This window comes from Galleria mellonella, unplaced genomic scaffold (assembly GCF_026898425.1).
Source record: "Galleria mellonella isolate WM207_F2 unplaced genomic scaffold, CSIRO_AGI_GalMel_v1 utg38, whole genome shotgun sequence".
In the NCBI taxonomy this organism is placed as follows: domain Eukaryota; kingdom Metazoa; phylum Arthropoda; class Insecta; order Lepidoptera; family Pyralidae; genus Galleria; species Galleria mellonella.
This window is the reverse complement of record NW_026442090.1, coordinates 4148264-4169198: the sequence shown is the minus strand read 5'-3', so window position 1 is coordinate 4169198 and position 20935 is coordinate 4148264. Positions and strand designations below refer to the sequence as shown.

Genomic DNA, 20935 nt, shown 5'->3' with positions numbered 1-20935 from the left:
ACCACATTATTTATAATTAGTATTTATAAATTAATATGAGATTTTTTTATTGAACAATCATTACAAATAATATTTCATAGGTACGAGTAATATAGGTGCATATGATAAACATAATATATATAATAGAAAAACATAATAGAAATCACATTTAAACAAAAAAAAATTACTTTATTATCAGGAGACCGCAGGATGGGATAAAATTAATATGTTACCGAAGTAAACAACAAGCATGTTCGTCACAGACGCTAGTATTGGTATTAGACTCGAGATGAAATTTTTTTCGAACCATAGAATAAACAAGAAAAAAAAAGTTTACAATTATAAAATACATTTTACTAGTATTTGAAAAATTCTACTAAAATTAACTACGATGTTTTTCAGGGGGAACCGCGTGGAGGTCGATCTGATATTGCTATCAATGAGGAAGTTAGACCCCATTATTTACAATCCCTTTCCCCCTAACAATATAGTATTATATTATTTGTGCCCTAATTAACTAAAGTGAATTCATTTTTACCTAGCATTCCGCACTGGTTTCCCGACATCTGAAACCAGTAGCCCGGGCGAGGTTATCGCCCGTATATATATTATCTTCCTTTTATATTTTTATCTACCTTGTACTTAAGCGAACACTGAAAATAGAAAAAAATATTTATTAATTTTACACATAATCGACAGCTTGATGATACTAAATCTAATTGCACATCAATATTTTCATTTTCAGTTACAAATGAACTTGAGTGAGTATTCAATAATACAAAAGCGAGTAGACGACAACTTAATTTTTTTTCCGAACGAACTAGCTAAGTGAGCCAAGCCGAGTGGAGCTATGCGACCGCTGTCAACCAAGACCAAGCCAAGCCACACTCCTCAATGCTTAGCTTTTCCAGGGAGGATCAGACAGTCAGTTAAATATTCATTCGAGTGAAAGATCAGCCAGTTAAATATTCATTTGAGTGACAAATCTATGTCCGACAAATAAAAAGTATCTGATGTATTAAATTAAACGCCGTCACTCGCATAATCTGGATATACCTATTTTACTAAACATCGAGCCTGGCTTCGCACGAGTATATACAATTTACGAAATTACTACATAACCTATGCTGCAAAAGAATTTTTAAAATCCATTATGTAGTTTTTGAGTGTATCTATTACAAACAATAAATCGAATCTTTCCTCTTTATAATAGTAATATAAATTTATATTGTTGCGTTGCATTGTATACATATACTTAATATTATGTTTATAAGGAGGAAGTTGTAACAGCAATTACTTCGTAAACCTTGTTCACTTCGGAAGGTCACAATGTTTGTACACATATTTGTGTCTTTTAAGTGAAAAAATAAATAAATTGACAATATCGATAATTTGATTTTGTACTTTACTGCAGTAAATAATATTCTTATCTACTACGATAAAGAATAATATATCTTATATATTTTTTATTGGGTGTAGTCATTTAGATATCATACTATTATTCTTTACACCTCGACTTACCTGATTGTTTATTAAGTGCTCAGTTATTGCATGTCATCACGATGCGGAGGTTGCTTCTATGTGTGTGCCTCGTAGCAGGCGTAGTTTGTGATCAGACAAGTGATGAGGCAGAGTCCAGGATTGTTCGTATTTCCCAAGGATCTATTCGTGGATTTAGAGACCCCGAAGAGGATATCTTCATTTTCTATGGAGTCCCATATGCTAGGGCACCGACAGGACCAAATAAATTTAAGGTAAATGTTAAAAGTTTTTTTAAATAACATAAAAATATATTACCAACAATTTCATATAAATTATAAAATTTTATAGTTAATGTTTGACTTTTACTTTATTGAAATAAGTATAATCATTATCATCATTTTTCAATTAGTTTTAAATTGACTTAAAAAAAGAGGAGATTATCAATTGGTATGAATTTTTTATGTCTGTCTTATGTAATATTTTCGTTAGGTATTTTGAACTAGGCATTTATTATTATTACTATGGAAAGATGAGTTTTTTTCCACTGGGACCTTTTCATGATCTTTCGTGCTCGTATTTTTTAAGGTCGCTGCTAATTACTATCAATGATAGGAATTTTAAGATTTTTTTGTAGTGAAGTTTGTTCTTCTGGATATAAAGTGTATTTTTCAAAGTAGATATATCGTTTATGCATGTCTTAAAAATGGTAATCTCCATTTTTCAATCATTATTTACATCTGTCACGCCTGTCTCCCATTAGGGTAGGCAGTTATTATTTATTTATTATATATATAATATATGTGTGGGGTACTACGTAATACTAACTTTACATATATGTATATAATATATTCTTTAGCAATATAAAGGTTGTAAGCCTCTTAGTGATAAATAGAAATGAAGTACAAGTTCACTTAGTTTATTTAATTTAGATATCATACTATTAAATCATATATTTACTTATTTTACTTTGCATATAATATATAACAGATAATATATAACATAAATACCCAACTTCTGTTAATCCATTGACACTTATTTAACTATATCTTCTTTAGGACTTCCATCAACAATAATTGTGATATATTTTATATAATGACTACGTGGTTTACTATACTTGTTCACTCTTGATACGTCAGGGAGCTCCGCTCTGTTCAACGGTTGGACAAGAAGTGTCTCTCCACCCCAATAACAATCTTTTATATCCACAGGACCGAATTAGAGTGAACAAGTTAGTGAGACCACGTGTACTTAGAATTTCATTACTTTTTATTTAATTATCATGATAATAAATAATTATAAAATTAATTAAAATATAAATTATTGTTTTATATACATTACAAGAATAATTCATTACAAAATTTGGTATAATAACAATTTTAATATTTTATTATATTTAAAGTAATTAGTCTGATTTTTATTAATAAATGTAGGTACACATTTTAACACAAGAGGTTTAAGAAAATTAATATAATTTAAAATAAATATCTAACACATGCGTGGGCCACATTCATAAATTAAGTGCTGCGATGTTTCTTCTTGATTGTGACAAAATCTGCAAACAATTTTTGGGCATAAATTTAGTTGAGCCATTTGCTTGTTTAGTTTGCAGTGTCCAGTAAGAGCTCTTGTTAGTACACGCGTATTATTTTTACTCAAAAGAATAAATTTCTTAGAGTAATTTTCTCAGAACCTCTTAATCAAGGCTTTTAAATGATTTAATCCTGGCAACAAGAGCTAGCTATTATTTGCTACTTCTAAGATTTCGAGTTTGAGGCGCTGAGCTTTTGAACTAGACATGGTTAATATTAGTATTGCTCCAATATCTATATATTGGGTTCTTTCGGAAATTAACAGCGGAAAAAGGATATCACTCAGTAGTAACAGTTGAATGTCTATTTAATTTTGAACCAGTTCTTTATTCCTAATTTTTCCTGTTATCTAACATTGAATATATTGGATAAAAGACATTTAACATATTCGAGATTTGACTAATATAGACATTGTAACTATGATATATAGATATTACTGTATATTACCCACCTATATTTTGAGTCACGTTTTAAGAAATGTTGATTTTAAATATCTTAACTATAGTTGAAATGTAAAATTAAGTCCTAAAAACTATATTTTCCTTTAATTTTCAGGCCCCTCTTCCTGCACCAATTTGGTTAGAAACATTAGATGCAGTAGATAAAGGCATAATATGCCATCAACCTAAAGAATTTATTGGAACATATGGGATAGAGAAAATTATGCAAGAAGATTGTCTGATTGCAAATATATATGTACCCAAAACAAACAATAAAAATATTCCTGTTGTGGTTTATGTACATGGAGGTGCTTTCCACGTGGGTTATGGGGATTTAGTAACTCCAAAAAAATTGGTTAAAACTAAAGATGTGATAGTCGTAACATTTAATTACCGACTTGGTGTACAAGGTTTCCTATGCTTGGGTACAGAATATGCTCCCGGGAATGCCGGTATGAAAGACCAGGTTGCATTACTGCGATGGGTAAAAAAAAACATTGGCAGCTTTGGGGGTAATCCGGATGATGTCACTATAGCTGGTTACAGTGCAGGTTCTGCATCTGTTGATCTTTTATTGCTTTCACCTCTAGCCAAGGGACTTTTTACTAAAGCAATACCTGAGAGTGGTTCTAATACAGCCGTATGGTCGTTGCAACAAGATCCTCTTCAGAATGCAAAAGATTACGCAAAATTGTTGAATTTCACAAATGTTGAAGATTTTTATGCTTTGGAAGAATTCTATAAAACGGTGCCTTATGAAATAATAGCTTCTAAACCATTCTTAGATGTTCCTGATTCCACTTTTGGATTTACTTTATGTGTCGAACGTGATACAGGGGAAGAGAAGTTTCTTGATGATACCCCTGTTAATATTTTGAAAAATGGAAAATATAATAAAGTACCGTTGCTATATGGATTTGCTAACATGGAAGGTCTATTCCGTTTGCCACTTTTTGAACTATGGAAGGACAGAATAAATGAGAAATTTTCTGACTTTCTACCAGCTGATTTGCAATTTGAAAATGAAAATCAGAAGGATGAAGTAGCTGAGCAGATTAAAAAATTCTATTTTAAAGATAGTCCAATAAGTTCAGACACTGTAACTGGTTATGTCGATTATTTCACTGATATTCTTTTTGCATATCCAGCACTGAGGTCTATAAAGTTACAAGTCGAAGCTGGTAATGATAAAATATATTTATACGAATATTCATTTATTGAAGAAGTTAATGTTCCGGAACAATATCCAAGTCTCCGAGGAGCAAATCATTGCTCTCAAACAATGGCTGTACTTGATGGAACGTTCATTGCTGGTAGAGATGAGAAAAATATTAGTGATGATTTACGGAAAGTTAAAGCTACTGTGAGAGATCTGTGGTCTAATTTTATTAAGACTGGGTAAGCAATACTTACGTTCTTTATACTGGGGCTAAGAATGAGGAATTATGATACTTATGTGTAGTTACTTGTGCCTTTTATTAGTTTATATTATAGATCTGACAATATTTACTAAAAATGTATGATATTTTAATAAATATTTAGATGTGTTATTATTAATGGTAACTCATATTTCGTTTAAAAAGGACTATTCCACTATCATAATATAATGTTCGAATACACTCTGTGCTCAAAAAAGTGTTTTAGTTTAGTTTATATAGTTCTTCTATTTTATATAGTTGTTCTATTGTATAGTTCTTTTATTTTATATAGTTTTTTTAAAAACTTGGAAAGAGAAAAAGTAGGTAATGTATTAGATACATTATAGGTAATATTTTGTTGACTAATAATTGATAATATTAATTAGTAGGTAAATAAAAATAGAAGTATAGTTTACTTATATACTATTATATTGAATCAAATAATGTTTTTTATACAGTAATCCGGTGCCAGAAGGATCATCATATCCAGCATGGCCCCCTACAAACGCAAATGGTTTCCCTTACATGGAGATAGGAAGGGAGCTGCAACTGAGAGGAACACTACTGGAGGAGCGAATTCGTTTCTGGGATGCTATCTACGAGCAATACTATCGCCCTCCCGCGGCACCACCAGCGCCGCCTGCCAAGCACAGCGAGCTTTAGATTTTAGATTATAATTTAATTGCTTTTATTTTTATTGTCAGTTGTTTTATTTACTAATAATATAATTATAACAAACAGTCTATGTTATTGCAATAACGCTCCTTAGAACGATATTTCCAATGGGAACATGTTTCATGGGTCTTTATTTTGAAGCATAGGAAAGAAAAAAGAAAAATTATTAAACTAACTATTATAAAGCATATAGTGGCAGTGTTCTTTAAATTTAGTTCGTTGGTTTCCATTGAAGGGAGTGTTTTATAGGCATACCAACTCGATAGATGGAGGTTTAAAAAATTAGATTCATGGTTCTTTTTTTAGAAGAACATTTTCAATTAAAGGATAATGCAAATAGATTTTCCAAATATGTTAAGATTAAGACTATCAAAGCGATGCCTGACTAAGTAAATTATGGAAGATAATAGCGGTATCCTTACAATAACTCGATTATTTATTTCAGCTATTGCCGCTTATGGAGCTAGTTGACTCGTATATCACAGAATCTGATCTAAGTTTGTCTGTTAAAATAATCCCCAGTACGCTGTTCCCCCTCTAAATAAGTTCGCTCCAAGAGTTTTATTGCAGTTTGATATATCAATACTTGTATATAAATTGCTACGAAGCTCTTTTAAATTGGAGTACTTTATCACAATTGATAAACAAGGGATTCCTGTAAACAATAGAAAAAGTTGGTATTGCACTACATTTATTTAGCCGACTGCTGAAGAAGGGATGTAAAGTTTTTTGGGTGTAATGTATGATCTGTTACAAAGTTTAACTTAAACAGGTTAAATGTATTTGATGAATGAAGTTTATTTTTTAAATGTCGTTATAAGTCTTTTTCAAATTCTATCTGCTTTAGTCTTTAGATTGCTGTTTAGTTTTTGGTTATCAGAAATGAAATGGCAATACGTAAGAGGTCCATTGTTTTCTGTGAAGACCATGGTGCTCTTCATGTCTTTAAATTATCACATTCATTAAAATTTATATATTATCTATGTATTTTACAAGTGCAATAAATTATATATTATATGTTCATTATATTAGTGGGATAAACATGAAAATAATATAACATGAAGATACATAGAGAGATAAAAAGACTAAGTGAAATTATATTTTGTTACTAATGTGATGTTCCCAAGACAACGTATTTCCGTGAATTCCTTTCAAATCTGATGAAAATACGTAGTACAGAATTACAGATTGTTGAGTGACTCGAGTCAATAAATGTTTCGAGCTAACGCCTGGCTGTTCTGCCCCATACACAATTAACTTTAAGCTCCAAAGCTGAGGGGAGAATGGATATTCAAACAAATGAACGAAAGCATCGTTTCGATGGGATTTGCTTTATACAAGCGAAGCACTCCAGCGGATATTGCATTGAGCTTGCACGGTTTTATTGATTTACTTTTTATATTGTATAAATCTGAAGTAGATAAATAAATAAACTATATATACCTTTCAAGAGATAATAAGAACAGGTTTCGTGTTTCAGAACTACGTTGATTTTGGCTTGTAGCAAAAGTTCTTATACAAAGCGAAAATAGAAGGATACGTGTACAATTTTAGTATCATTTTAGTATCTTTTTAGTAAATGAAATTCTTAATAAATAACGATAAGCTATGATAAAAAAGAAGACTCCCGTTAAACATGCCACGTTATTTTATAAAACCATAAATAATTTCTTCATAAAAGCGATCCATTATCCAAATAAATGGTTATACTTCGACCTGTAGGGATAGAAGTGCAACAGACAGCTGCAGTTTCAACAGAAAATTCATATTTATAGCGTGAAATGGTACGGAAAGTGCTCGTGAAAACGCTCTGATGGCACTTTTTGTAAGTAGTACAAAGTTTATTCGTATATATAATAAGTAGATAGTAGAATAATGACATTATAAAATAAGGAAAAAATAATTATATGCAATACTCTTTGGTATGGCTTTTTTTAATGAGTGATAATGGAATGGTAACCCCGCCTGCGCTATCGGGATACACTGGCGGAGCACCAGTGAGGATGAAAAGGCAGGTCAGTTAGCCCATCGTGACGAATTCCACTAGAATTAACCACGATGGTTTCCAGGGGAAACCGCGTGGAGGTCGACCTGATTGGGTGTATTGCTAGCAATGGGTTAATTAGACCCTATTACTAACAATCCCTTTCCCCCCTCTTTGGTATATTTAGAACATACAGACCAATTCATTACAATATTCGTTTATTTATTATTATGAGTTCATTAATTTCCCGTTACATATGTATATACATATGTCTATATAGGCTAGTCTGCTGCCTATATTGTTAAATTTATTATATTATTAACATAATTAATTCAAAATATTTAGGAAAATAAATGTCTTAACTTATCTACTAATGTCAGTAACTATAATAACCCAATAAATTTCAATTTTCATAGAAACGATTAAGAACCATCTAGATCATAAATGCCTAAAATCAAACAATGGAAATGAGTGCACGAATTTACGAATTTGACGTCCATATAACATAAAATTGAAGATTGGCTGTATGGTACCGGTATAGAATATCCCACCTCTACCTTTCCCATGGGTGTCGTAATAGGCGACTAAGGAAGGCCAAGGATGGGCAGTAGCGCCTCTCTTAAAACATCTCTAAAGCCTAACTGCGATTGTCAATCCGCTTGCTAAGCATGCCAATTGGCTTTGCCAGTAGCCATGTGTTTAGTAGTGGACATTTAGTAGTGGCTGTTCTGATGATGGCGATAACATAAGATGAAAAATTTACAGTCTAATTTAGTATTTACTAGCGACCCGCCCCGGCTTCGCACGTGTGCACATTACATCACATCATATTAGAAACCTCTAAATTTATCAGTGTTTTTCTACTATGTATTACACATATAAACCTCCCTCTTGAATCACTCTATCTATTAAAAAAAAAACCGCTTCAAAATCCATTGCGCAGTTTTAAAGATCTAAGGGACGGACAGACGGGAAGCGACTTTGTTTTATACTATGTAGTGATTATATTAGTTTAGGATTATTATCATTCATAATTTTAGCCGATAACTATCCACTTCTGAATATAGGCCTTCCGCATAGACTGTCATAAGAATTGGTGCTGAGCCATTTGCATCCACTGACTCCCTGCAGTGCTTAAAAATTAATGCTAGCTTAAATACATATGCGATTAAATAATTAATTTATGGATCAGAATATATTTAACACAAGTCTGAAAGACTATCATATTTATTTTGCTGCTCATATCCCAATTATTTGAGGTCGGCATAATATGAAAGAATCTTATTCAACAAAAGGTTTTAACGAATTTTGTTGTAATTTGAAATCTTAACAAAATATGTCATCTAATTAAATAACTGTTTAAATAAAAAAAAATATCTACATCGCAACCTTAATTTGATACTATATCAACTAAAACAAATCTGATAATGCAAAAGATATAAATATATAGGTACTTATATAATTAATAAAAATAGATATGAGCTTTACGATACAGTGCTAATAATAGCATAATATATCTTGGAGTTATTCGTCCATTACCAGTATCTAGTTTGTGTTCGTATTGTTAGTAGCTGTTTACCGGAGCAATGCGTAGATTGTTTTTGTATTGGTGCCTCGTAGTAGGCGTAATCTGTGACCGGAAAAATGACGAGAATGAGTCTAAGGTTGTTCATATTTCCCAAGGATCTGTTCGTGGATATAAGGACCCCGAAGTGGACATTTTTGTCTTCTACGGAATTCCATATGCCAAGGCACCGACAGGACCCAACAAATTTAAAGTACGATTTAGAACATATTATTATCATACTACAGGTCATAAATTTTTTTTTTGCTATTGCGTTAGCGAAAAAAGAAAACCAGAAATACTTTAATTCATGTGACTTATTAGAGCTTTTAGAAAATTTTACAAAATTTAGTATTTTACAAACATATAAAAATTAAGTAATCGGTACCTAGCAAGTATGTGACGCAACGAACTTATCTGTGAAGTTTGATTTATTTATTACTAGCGACCCGCCTGGGCTTCGCATAAAAAGATAAATTAATACTCATATTTTAAATAAATACTTTACTTGGACCAACAAAAGATAACAATAATATTAAGCTTAAGTCTGTTCACTGAAATCTAGGTGTTTTTCTTACTATAAATATTTTCGTAGTCGTTGTAACTTATAAATGAAAGGTCCGATTCGAATAATTTAAAGAAGAATTTACATGTACATAATCAACTTTAATTATGAAACTATTTTGTTTGGATAAGTATTAATATCATGATACGAATCTCGTCTTTAAATTAAAAAAAAAAAACATCTTTTAATTCTACTCGTATTTTGATTAACTAATAATAATTTGTTAAACAAAAAATGGTTATTGTGATTTCATTATAATTAGATATATAGCCTCGTGTATTTTTTTGTGACAAATGATGAGTAAATGTGTATATATATACATATATGCATGAATAATGAGTATACTTTATTTACATTATACAATATATGTTTATATATTGTATAATGCAAATATGTACATATTTAAAATATCTATACATACCTATAAGTTGAATATGTACCTTACTAGAACAAATACATATATTATAATTACAGGCACAAGAAAAACAAAATAACATAAATAATTATATAAATACATGAAAAAATATCTACATATATATACCTACATTATTTTATATATCGTCAATAGTTTACGCAGCGCACGCCGAATAACTTTTATAGGCAAATTAGAGATCTCTAATTTTTTGTAAATACAAAATAATAAATTTAATAATATACAGTATGTTAACTAACATAACCCATTCCTTAAAACTGGTGTTAGTATTCATTAATAAGGACTCAAAATTTATTTTTTCTTAAATAAGATTTCATTTTCAAACAATACAATTTAAAATTTTCGAAAAAACTAACTATCTGTATCTGTATTAACAGCATTACGTAATAATAAGTATGTACCTATACATTTTGTACTGTGTACAGTCGTTAATACAGATGCAATTGTAAATTTTTTCGAGATTTTTATTTTTTTTTTATTATATGAAATATTTATTTTTAGTAAAAAAAAAAATTTGAGGCCCTATTAATAAATACTGCCACTAGTTTTAAGGAATGGTTTGAATTAGTTAACAATTAAAGTATAGCCTACTTTACGTGTTAATAATATTTATTTATTTATTATTATTATTTCTCACCACAAACAATTAAAGACTTAATATCTATAACTTGCAAAACATTTTAACAATATTATTTGTGGGAGATGGTGCCTGTACTAGGTATTAAACCTGTATTACAAGTCACCAGGACCCTTACCTCGAACAGTACAAATTATACAGATGAAAACTTTCACAAAAAAATATATACAATTGAAATTACAAACAAGTACAAAAACATTAAAGCCTTTCTCTTAATCATATTAATATAGACACGAACGACTCCGTTCTAAGATATGTATGTTTGATAAATCGATGTATGTATTAATAATCCTTTACTGTTTTCTTCTTCTATGAAAAACGGTACTGCATCACTATAGTTCGAATATACGTTGTTAAATTAATTGATAAAATTATAGAGGGTCACATAAAGTGGTGCAGTAGTATCAACTCTCATTGTTGTTCATAATAGGAGATTGTTGACTGCAGAACTAATATATTATCATTTTTAGGCACCTCTACCAGCACCAATATGGTCAGAAACCCTAGAGGCAGTAAATAAGGATATAATTTGCCATCAATCCAAAGAATTTCTTCAAATGTATAATTTTACAGACAAAAATATTCAAGAAGATTGTCTAATTGCAAATGTATACGTTCCTAACACAAACAATAATAATCTCCCTGTTGTAGTTTATGTACACGGAGGTGGTTTCCAAATAGGTTTTGGTGATTTAGTAACTCCAAAAAATTTGGTAAAACGTAAAGATGTGATAGTCGTGACCTTTAATTACCGACTTGGAGTACAAGGCTTTTTGTGCTTAGGTACAGAATATGCTCCAGGTAATGCCGGTATGAAAGACCAGGTTGCATTACTGCAATGGGTAAAGAAAAACATTGCCAGCTTTGGAGGCAATCCATATGACGTCACTTTAGATGGTTGCAGTGCTGGATCTGCAGCCATCGATCTTTTATTACTATCACCATTAACAGAAGGGCTTTTTACGAAAGCAATACCTGAGAGTGGTTCTAACACGGCGGTGTGGTCCTTACAGCAAGACCCTCTCAAGATTGCAAAAGATTATGCAAAACTTCTAAATTTTACGAATGTTGATGATTTTTATGCTTTAGAAGAATTCTATAAGACGGCGTCTTATGATATGTTAGTATCTTATGCATTCTTAGATAATACTGATTCAACTTTTGGATTTACTTTATGTGTTGAACGCGATACGGGAGAAGATAAGTTTCTTGATGATACCCCTGTTAATTTATTGAAAAGAGGAAAATATAAAAAAGTGCCATTATTATATGGATTTACTAACATGGAAGGATTGTTTCGTTTACCGCTTTTTGAACAATGGAGAGACAAAATGAATGAAAAATTTTCAGATTTTTTACCAGCTGATTTACAATTTGAGAATGAGAAACAGAGAGATGAAGTAGCTGAGCAGATTAAAAAAATCTATTTTAAAGATAGTCCAGTAAGTTCAGACACAATAACTGGTTTTGTCGATTATTTCACTGATATTGTTTTTGCATATCCAGCACTGAGGTCTATAAAGTTACAAGTCGAAGCTGGTAATGACAAAATATACTTGTATGAATATTCATTCGTAGAAGAAGTTAATGTTCCGGAACAATATCCAAATCTCCGAGGAGCAAATCATTGTGCTCAAACAATGGCTGTGTTTGATGGAACTTTCTTTGCAGATAGAGATGAAAAAAATATTAGTGATGATTTACGGAATGTTAAAGCTACTGTGAGAGATCTGTGGTCTAATTTTATTAAAACTGGGTAAGTGATACTCATATATAAATCTAAAGCACTAAAATAAAATATTCTTGTTTTTAATAATGAAATGACTGATTACTCAATAGTCATTTCGTAGTCTAGAAGTATGTAATTTACATTGTATATATTACAATATACCTATGGTCGTGTTTTATTTGGGATTATAAAAGAATGTGTGCTTGTTGGGGAGATAGAGCACATTTTTAAAGTTGTGGTATTCATTATTTGCATAGTTTAAGTGTATCTATGGACAGAAATAGATCAAAATAATACCAAATGCCTTTAAAGTCCGGTAAATGGTTTTCTTTCTATACTAACTTTTCTGTTTCTAATGTGTCTATTAATACTTATTAAATGCATAATGTACATAAAATATTACTTAGTTGGTTTAATATAGAGTATAAACCGAGAAATACTTTTCAAACAGTAATCCGGTGCCAAAGGGGTCATCGTATCCAGTGTGGCCTCCTGCAAATGCTGGTGGCTCCCCGTACATGGAGATAGGAAGGGAGCTGGAGCTGAGAGAGGCATTATTGGAGGAACGAGTGCGTTTCTGGGATGCTATCTATGAGCAATACTATCGGCCTCCCGTAGCACCACCGGCGCCGCCTGCCAAGCACAGCGAGCTTTAGATTTTTTTAGATTATAATTTAGTTGTTTTTAATTTTTATTATCTGTTGTTTTATATAATTAAATAAAAATATGTCGCATGGGTAGATGCTTCACAGATCTTTATTTTGAAGTATAATATGTTATTAAAAATACTCAGCTCCTATAAAATTCTTATAACGATGATAATGATAGACTTATTCCATAAAATTAATTTCTTCCAGTTAATCTAATGAGTACCTACAAACAATACAGTTGATAAAACAAGTGTCTTTTACGTATGAACATAGGTTTATGTTATTTTAAGTTATTACAAAAAAAGAAGTGCAATTTACTGAGTTAATAAAAAAAGTTAGGCAGCTACCCGTTTACATTTACATATTATTTACAACGACATAACAATGAGTAATTAAGTATGTACAATAATCACCCTAAAATTGCATAGTTTTTGTCAAAAGCTAATTTATGTAGCTGGCATGTGTATGTGACACATTTAATGAGCACTGCATAAGTGCTCATAAAATTACCTGCGTGAATCGATAAAATATCCGATGTATTAAGTTAAGATGTAATCTATACGTGTATCAAACTTTATATAAATCCGTTCAGCCGTTTAAGCTTAATTGAGTAACAAATATCCAAACATCTTTTCAAAGTTTTACAAGTACAAAATTAGTAGAATATAAAAGAACAACGTCAGCATTCTATACGAGCTCTAGAAGTAACGTTCGTTCGTTGGTACCGTGCCTGTCAATTCTCTCCATAATTTAAAAACTGAATTCTAGAGAGAAATAGAGATAATTTAAATATTTTCAAAATTTTTATAAACTTGAATAAATTATTCAGAGCCTTGTTATTGTTATAATTGAGAGCATCTATTTATGACCCCAGTTAAGGATAGAAAAGGATTATAAGTGCAGCCAAGTGTAGAGTGTGTAATGAAATTTACACAAAGTTTAATTAAATTTGAATACACAAATATATAAATAAATGTACATTTTCCTCACGGCATTCTCTATTAGTTAATCATAGATAAACATTTTATTTGAGTCATTTATGACACAGGTAAATTAATATGGGACACACAAAGATTTCATAGGCGGAGGCATTATCAGATAATTAATTTTTTTAGGTAAATATATAATTCTGTTAGGTTATTCATCCATTTTTTTTGTAATATATACATGCAACTAGGTGATTACGTATCATAACGTATGTACGTATATGTATATATATATATATATATATATATATATATATATATATACAAAACAATATATATTAATTCATTATTCTGAGATATAACAGAAAAAAATATATAAATAAAATGAGATATCTATCCAAAATTGAAGCACGAAGAAAAAAGAAAATAGCAGTAAAATAAAAACAAAACTAAATATTTAGTTTAGAGTACAAGTTTTGAAAGAATTGAATCCATAATTTGGTTTGGTAAGTCAAGATATATATAGGCAGCACATTTCAGTATTTAATAACTTGAATGATGAAACAGAAATAACGCGAAGATGTGAAGAAGCGGCTTTCTAGATGGATAAATGCAACAAAAGGTTAAATTTCCTTCTGAGGGTGTTATTTCCATCTTGTAATTTTAAATTTCGAGTTTCGCTACGGTGGCGTGTTAAGATTGCATTTACTGCTGGTTTTATTGTCGACCAGAGAATATGAATAGTTTTAGGCCGAAGAAAGATAATAAAAGTAACGAGTTTTTCTTGTATTGTTATTTCCGTAATTTAATTGCTTTTGTAATTTACTCTAGTATGGGTTATGTTAACACTTTCAACATTACATTAGACGTCGAAATTCAGGCAAAATGTATGCAACTGCATAAACATGCTCTGAATTTTCTTCGATGATAACGTCATACCAATATCGTACACGTGAACGTTTTAAAAGCACTGGGTGTCTTTTATTCTTACTTTGTAAGCACACGGAAATAGAAAACATCAGTCGAAACAATTGTTGGAAATGGCGATCATAATAAGTACATTAAATTTCCATTGTCAAGTTACATTATACCTAAATAAAGGACACACAACAAAAAGAAGTACTAATACAAGTACCTGCATACAGTAGGCCCACTAGATACCTATGTACAGGACTACAACTATTAATTAATAAGGGTACTAGATATTGTGATTGTATAACGCAACATTTTTTTTTATACAACTTAGAATGGCAACCAATCTGACGGCCCACCCACTGTTGGAAAGTGGTAACCGTCGCCTATAGACATGAGCAGTGCCCTGGACATAACAGAGTATACTGTTTCGCCCATGATGAGGAATGGCAACGCATGGGGGGTCCCCATGCGTTGCCATTTCTGAGGACTCAGGTGTTATTTCTCTGTACCCTGTAAATTCACGCCATATCCCACCATTCAAATCTAAACACAGCCATGCAAACACAACTGCTTCACGGTAGAAACACGAATTGGACAGTGGAACCCAAGCAATCGACTTTTGTATAAAGTCTCCCTCTGGTAAAGTAAAGTAACATGCTTTTTTATCAACCCCAATATGTAAAGTACATGAAGGTATAATATAAATTATTACACCATCTATACGTTATTTATATACCTGTTATTGTATACTATACAGATTTAATAATATGTTTACCCTATGTCACGGGAGACCGGAGGAAGTTGTAACAATGACTTGGATGACCAAGGTGAACAAGATATACGAAGCAGTCATTATCATTTATTATCAGCTAATATGATTCGATATTAAATGTACATATTAATGGAAATAACACAAATTTAAACAGTATGACCTTTCATAATTTGTTGTATTTGTTATTCGCCCCGGCTTTGTACGGGTGCAAGTTGTAGGTAGATATACAAACATTCAGTTTAATATATAATTGACAGGAAAACCCGTATCAAAATCCGTCGTGTTGTGTAAAAAAGTAAATGGAGAAACAGACGCGACGTAAACACATATTATTATATTACAATTTAACATTATATTTAACATCGCCATCTATAGCGGTCATTTTTTTATTTAGGTATCATGATATAGGAGTGGAATATCTTACATTATTATATGTTATTAGATATAATTATATGACTGCATAGCAAATCAGTATTATACCATAACTATTTAAAGCTTGGGTTACCCAATTGCTTGTTAAGTGTGCAATGTTTGACAGCAGGATGTGGAAGTTGTGTCTATGCGTGTGCCTCGTAGCAGGCGTAGTTTGTGATCAGAAAGGTGATGAAGCAGAATCAAAGATTGTTCGTATTTTACAAGGATCTGTCCGTGGGTATAAGGACCCAGAAGCGGACATCTTTGTCTTCTACGGAATCCCATATGCTAAGGCACCGACAGGACCAAATAAGTTTAAAGTGAGTTCAAAATCCTGTTTTATATATATATATATATATATATATATATATATATATATATATATATATATATATATATATATATATATATATATATATATATCTCTAAACTTCTGTTTTTTGTCGTTATCTTTTTATGCGACATCTATCGTAGCTTTGTAATCTATTTTTCATTTTAAAAAAGGCTGTTTAAGTAAAATGCGAAGATAAGAACAATCTCGTATTATAATTTAACGACTATAAAATTTAAATATTAATTTAATTACAAATGAAATTTAGTAAAAATCTAAGCATTACAATATTTCAAACGTCGTTAATATTACATATTTACAGGACATTACGAATAATGTTAGTAAAATCATAATAAATAAAAGCAAATGAGATAAACTTTTACCGATGAATTAAAAAGTATTTATAAAATATATTTTTTCATATATTATAATATCAGAGTAACATATTTCACTACAACTTCTTCCATTCTTTATTTAAAACATATAGGGCCAATAATGAAATGTAAAAGATTAAAAAGTAAAAAATATTTAGCTATTTTTCAGTTTCTTTATTTGAATAAAATACATTAAACTTTAATATTTTAGTTTGATTCTGAATTATTCTTAAAAAAATACAATTTTTAGGCACCTCTACCTGCAACAATTTGGTTAGACACTCTGGATGCAGTTAATAAAGGGATAATTTGCCATCAACCTAAAGAAATTTATCAAACGTATGGGCAGGATAAAACTGTGCAAGAAGATTGCCTTATTGCAAATATATACGTACCCAATACAATTAATAAGAATCTTCCTGTTGTAGTTTATGTACACGGAGGTGCTTTCCACTTGGGCTATGGTAATTTAGTAACTCCAAAAAATCTAGTAAGAACTAAAGATGTAATAGTTGTGACATTTAATTACCGGCTTGGTGTACGCGGTTTTTTATGCCTGGGTACAGAATATGCTCCTGGTAATGCTGGTATGAAAGACCAGGTAGCATTATTGCAATGGGTAAAGAAAAATATTGCTAGCTTTGGGGGCAATCCAGATGACGTCACCGTAGCTGGTTATAGTGCAGGTTCTGCATCTGTTGATCTTTTATTAATATCACCATTAACCAAAGGACTTTTTACTAAAGCAATACTGGAGAGTGGCTCCAGTATAGCAGTATGGTCGTTACAACAAGATCCACTTAAAACCGCAAAAGATTACGCAAAGTTGCTAAATTTTACAAATGTTGAAGATTTCTATGCTTTAGAAGAATTCTATAAGACGGCACCTTATGAAATATTAGCATCTAAATCATTCTTAGATATTCCTGATTCAACTTTTGGATTTACTTTATGTGTCGAACGTGATACAGGGGAAGACAAGTTTCTTGATGATACTCCTGTTAATATTTTGAAAACAGGAAAATATAATAAAGTACCCTTGTTATATGGATTTGCTAATATGGAAGGTTTATTCCGTTTACCATTTTTTGAACTATGGAAGGACAGAATGAATGACAAATTTTCTGACTTTCTACCAGCTGATTTGCGGTTTGAGAATGAAAAGCAAAAGGAAAAAGTAGCTGAGCAGATTAAGAAATTCTATTTTAAAGATAGTTCAGTAACTTCAGATACTATAACTGGTTATGTCGATTATTTCACTGATATAATGTTTGCTTATCCAGCACTAAGGTCTGTAAAGTTACAAATTGAAGCTGGTAATGACAAAATATTCTTGTACGAATACTCATACTCAGAAGAGGGCAATATTCCGAAACAATACCCAAGTCTCCGAGGAGCAGATCATTGTGCTCAAACATTGGCTGTACTGGATGGAACATTCTCTATAGGTACAGAAGAAAAAAATATTAGTGACGATTTTTGGAAAGTTAAAGGTTCTGTAAGAGATTTATGGTCTAATTTTTTTAAAACTGGGTAAGCAATAATTTTCCTCTTTGTACTATTAGAAAAGTTTCTGTTGTTAGTGTTGAGTATAAGTATTAATAAACAATGGGCGTAATTCATTTCTTTAATAGGGGCCGTACGGGTTGTTAATTTGAACGTTTATCTTGTTCAAACCCTTCTTTTATTATTTTTAAATTTGGCAACATTAAGTGTTTACTCGTTATACACAGATATACATATACATTTATATATTTTAAAAGCTCATTAACGTTTCATTACTGAGCAAGGACTTTCACTTTTTCTTCATTTTTTTTAATAGCACACTGGCTACTTGTTGTTTTTATTTAGGTAGGTAACTTATGTTTGTCGTAATATCTCAAATAACTTTATATTTGATGAAATACTTATGCAAAACTAACAATACAGAAGATGATTAATGATAAGAAAATAAATTTAATATATTAGGTACTATTGCCGAAATCTATATTTCTATTATATAGAGAAAAGATTTGTTTTGATGTATGTTAATGGATAAACTCACAAAATTTTTAATCGTTATTAAAAATTCTTTTAATTATAGAAAGCTGTACTTTTTTTTTGATAGGTGAAAATGATATGGTAACCCCGCCTGCGCTAACGGGATACGCTGACGGAGCACCAGTGAAGAGTGATAGATGAGAATAAAAACAGGCCAATTAGCCCATCATGATGAATTCATCAGGAATTAAACATGATAGTTTCCAGGGGGAACCGTGAGGAGGTCGACCTGGTTGGGTATATTGTTAGCAATGGGATTCTTAGTCTCCGTTACTAACAATCCCTTTCCCCCAGAAAGCTGTACTAGCAGTGGGTAGTAGGGGCTATATTTTTTAAACCTTAATAACGTATTTTTCTACCTGTCTACCTGTGCTAAGTTGGGACTGGTTACTAATATAATAATGTCACTGAGAGATTTCAGTATTTTGATTACGAGAAGTTTTTGTATATAAAACAGTATAATAATATTTGTCAAACAGTAATCCAGTGCCGGAGGGGTCATCATATCCAGCGTGGCCTCCTGCAAACGCCGATGTCTCTCCGTATATGGAAATAGGGAAGGAGCTGAAGCTAAAAGGTATACTGCTTGAGGAACGAGTCCGTTTCTGGGATGCTATCTACGAGCAATACTATCGGCCTCCCGCAACACCGCCGATGCCACCCTCTAAGCAGTTTTAAAGCCTAGTTTTTGGATTACAGTTTTTTTTATACTCTGTTTAAGAATGATAAAAGTATTCGATAATAGTGATTTTGAACATCCATTTTTTTTTTCGAAGGTGTCACTTTATCTTTAATACTTCATTTGTTTTTTTTTACTTAATATTTCATAGGTATACACGCAGGTTTCGGTTATCAATTATTTTTAATACGATATTACAGTCATCATGACTTGCATAATGATGTCATGATGACAATTAAAACTGTTACTATCGCTTCAAATAAAGTTATCTTTTCTATTCTATATGTATTATGTAAGTACATTTTTTAGTAGTATTTACTATCGTTAATATTAAAATAAATAATTTATTAAATCTAAAGAGAAACCTTGACTTTAAATACACAATCGGGACTTGACGTGATGATAAATCTTTTCAGGTAAATAGTACCTACATACCTGCTTCTTTATTGCCGACATTTCAATATGGATTGCACCACATCGTAGTCACGACAGGACTCTTGTAAGTTTTTTTTATCGCACGAAGTCCCGATTCTGTTTTTAGAATATATGTAAACAACACAAAAGTTTAAAATTAACTAAGCGGATTGTTAAAAGCTGATTGTTTAAGACAAGCAGATTTTTTTCTTTTAAGAAAAAAAACATATAGACGTAACTGTTGCGAATAGTCATTAATTTTTGCAGAGCGGTTCTTATATAACTTAAATGAGCACTAAAAAAGAATATCCGGAAATTATTACGAGATTAAGGAAAAAATGAATGGGCTGTAGAGCCTTGTTGGTTTAATATAAATATACCTAAGCATTAACTTGAGAAGAAGCGTTCTGGTGTATGTTTTATTATGGTCAATCAAACAAATCATGAGATTCAGTTTGACTACTTATATTGTTTAAAAAAAGAGGTTCTTATTAACCGAATGGTCATATTTACGAAAAAAAATAGTTACCTTGTCATAATATTTGTATTTGCCAAATCAAAAAGAACGGAAAAAAACAGTGTGCGGTGAATTTTGCCTCGTAACGCACATGTTAAAATAGTAAGTAGCTAAAATTGTAGATAGCTAAAATTCACGTTCATAGTAAACATGTTACCAGACAGATTATATAATCTATAATCAATATTATGATAGTGCGGAACAAAGTCTACAAAAAAGAACACCGACTTCAATTTTGTCAAAACCAGTTATTTTGATATTAAAAGTAACCAACTAAATCAGTTTCAATAAATTTTCTATGGAATAAATCTGAAAGTAGGTGTATCCTTTTAGATAAAAAAAAAAGAAATTTCCAAATCGGTTTATAAATGAGATAATAAACATAAAAAAATGACATTCCAGAACCTT

At 31.0% G+C, this 20935-nt stretch overlaps 3 protein-coding genes and 1 long non-coding RNA gene across 4 annotated transcripts; 3 read left to right on the top strand and 1 right to left on the bottom strand.

Annotated features, from left to right (window-relative positions):
* Positions 1 to 59: 59 nt before the first annotated feature.
* LOC128201252 (uncharacterized) lies at positions 60 to 1638 on the bottom strand. The gene is made up of 2 exons (XR_008253134.1): positions 1501 to 1638; positions 60 to 632 (listed from the first exon to the last, which is right to left on the bottom strand). It is a non-coding gene; the product is annotated as an uncharacterized LOC128201252 (long non-coding RNA).
* On the top strand, positions 1499 to 5648 carry LOC128201251 (esterase FE4-like). Its single transcript, XM_052897680.1, has 3 exons — positions 1499 to 1733; positions 3606 to 4888; positions 5367 to 5648. Exons 1-3 carry the CDS (start codon positions 1542 to 1544, stop codon positions 5569 to 5571), a joined length of 1680 nt encoding a protein of 559 aa, XP_052753640.1. The 5' UTR covers positions 1499 to 1541; the 3' UTR covers positions 5572 to 5648.
* Positions 5649 to 9107: 3459 nt separating this feature from the next.
* On the top strand, positions 9108 to 13235 carry LOC128201250 (para-nitrobenzyl esterase-like). Its single transcript, XM_052897679.1, has 3 exons — positions 9108 to 9345; positions 11237 to 12522; positions 12947 to 13235. Exons 1-3 carry the CDS (start codon positions 9154 to 9156, stop codon positions 13149 to 13151), a joined length of 1683 nt encoding a protein of 560 aa, XP_052753639.1. The 5' UTR covers positions 9108 to 9153; the 3' UTR covers positions 13152 to 13235.
* Positions 13236 to 16045: 2810 nt separating this feature from the next.
* On the top strand, positions 16046 to 19672 carry LOC128201249 (para-nitrobenzyl esterase-like). The gene is made up of 3 exons (XM_052897678.1): positions 16046 to 16492; positions 17128 to 18410; positions 19397 to 19672. Exons 1-3 carry the CDS (start codon positions 16286 to 16288, stop codon positions 19593 to 19595), a joined length of 1689 nt encoding a protein of 562 aa, XP_052753638.1. The 5' UTR covers positions 16046 to 16285; the 3' UTR covers positions 19596 to 19672.
* The last annotated feature ends 1263 nt before the right edge of the window (positions 19673 to 20935 follow it).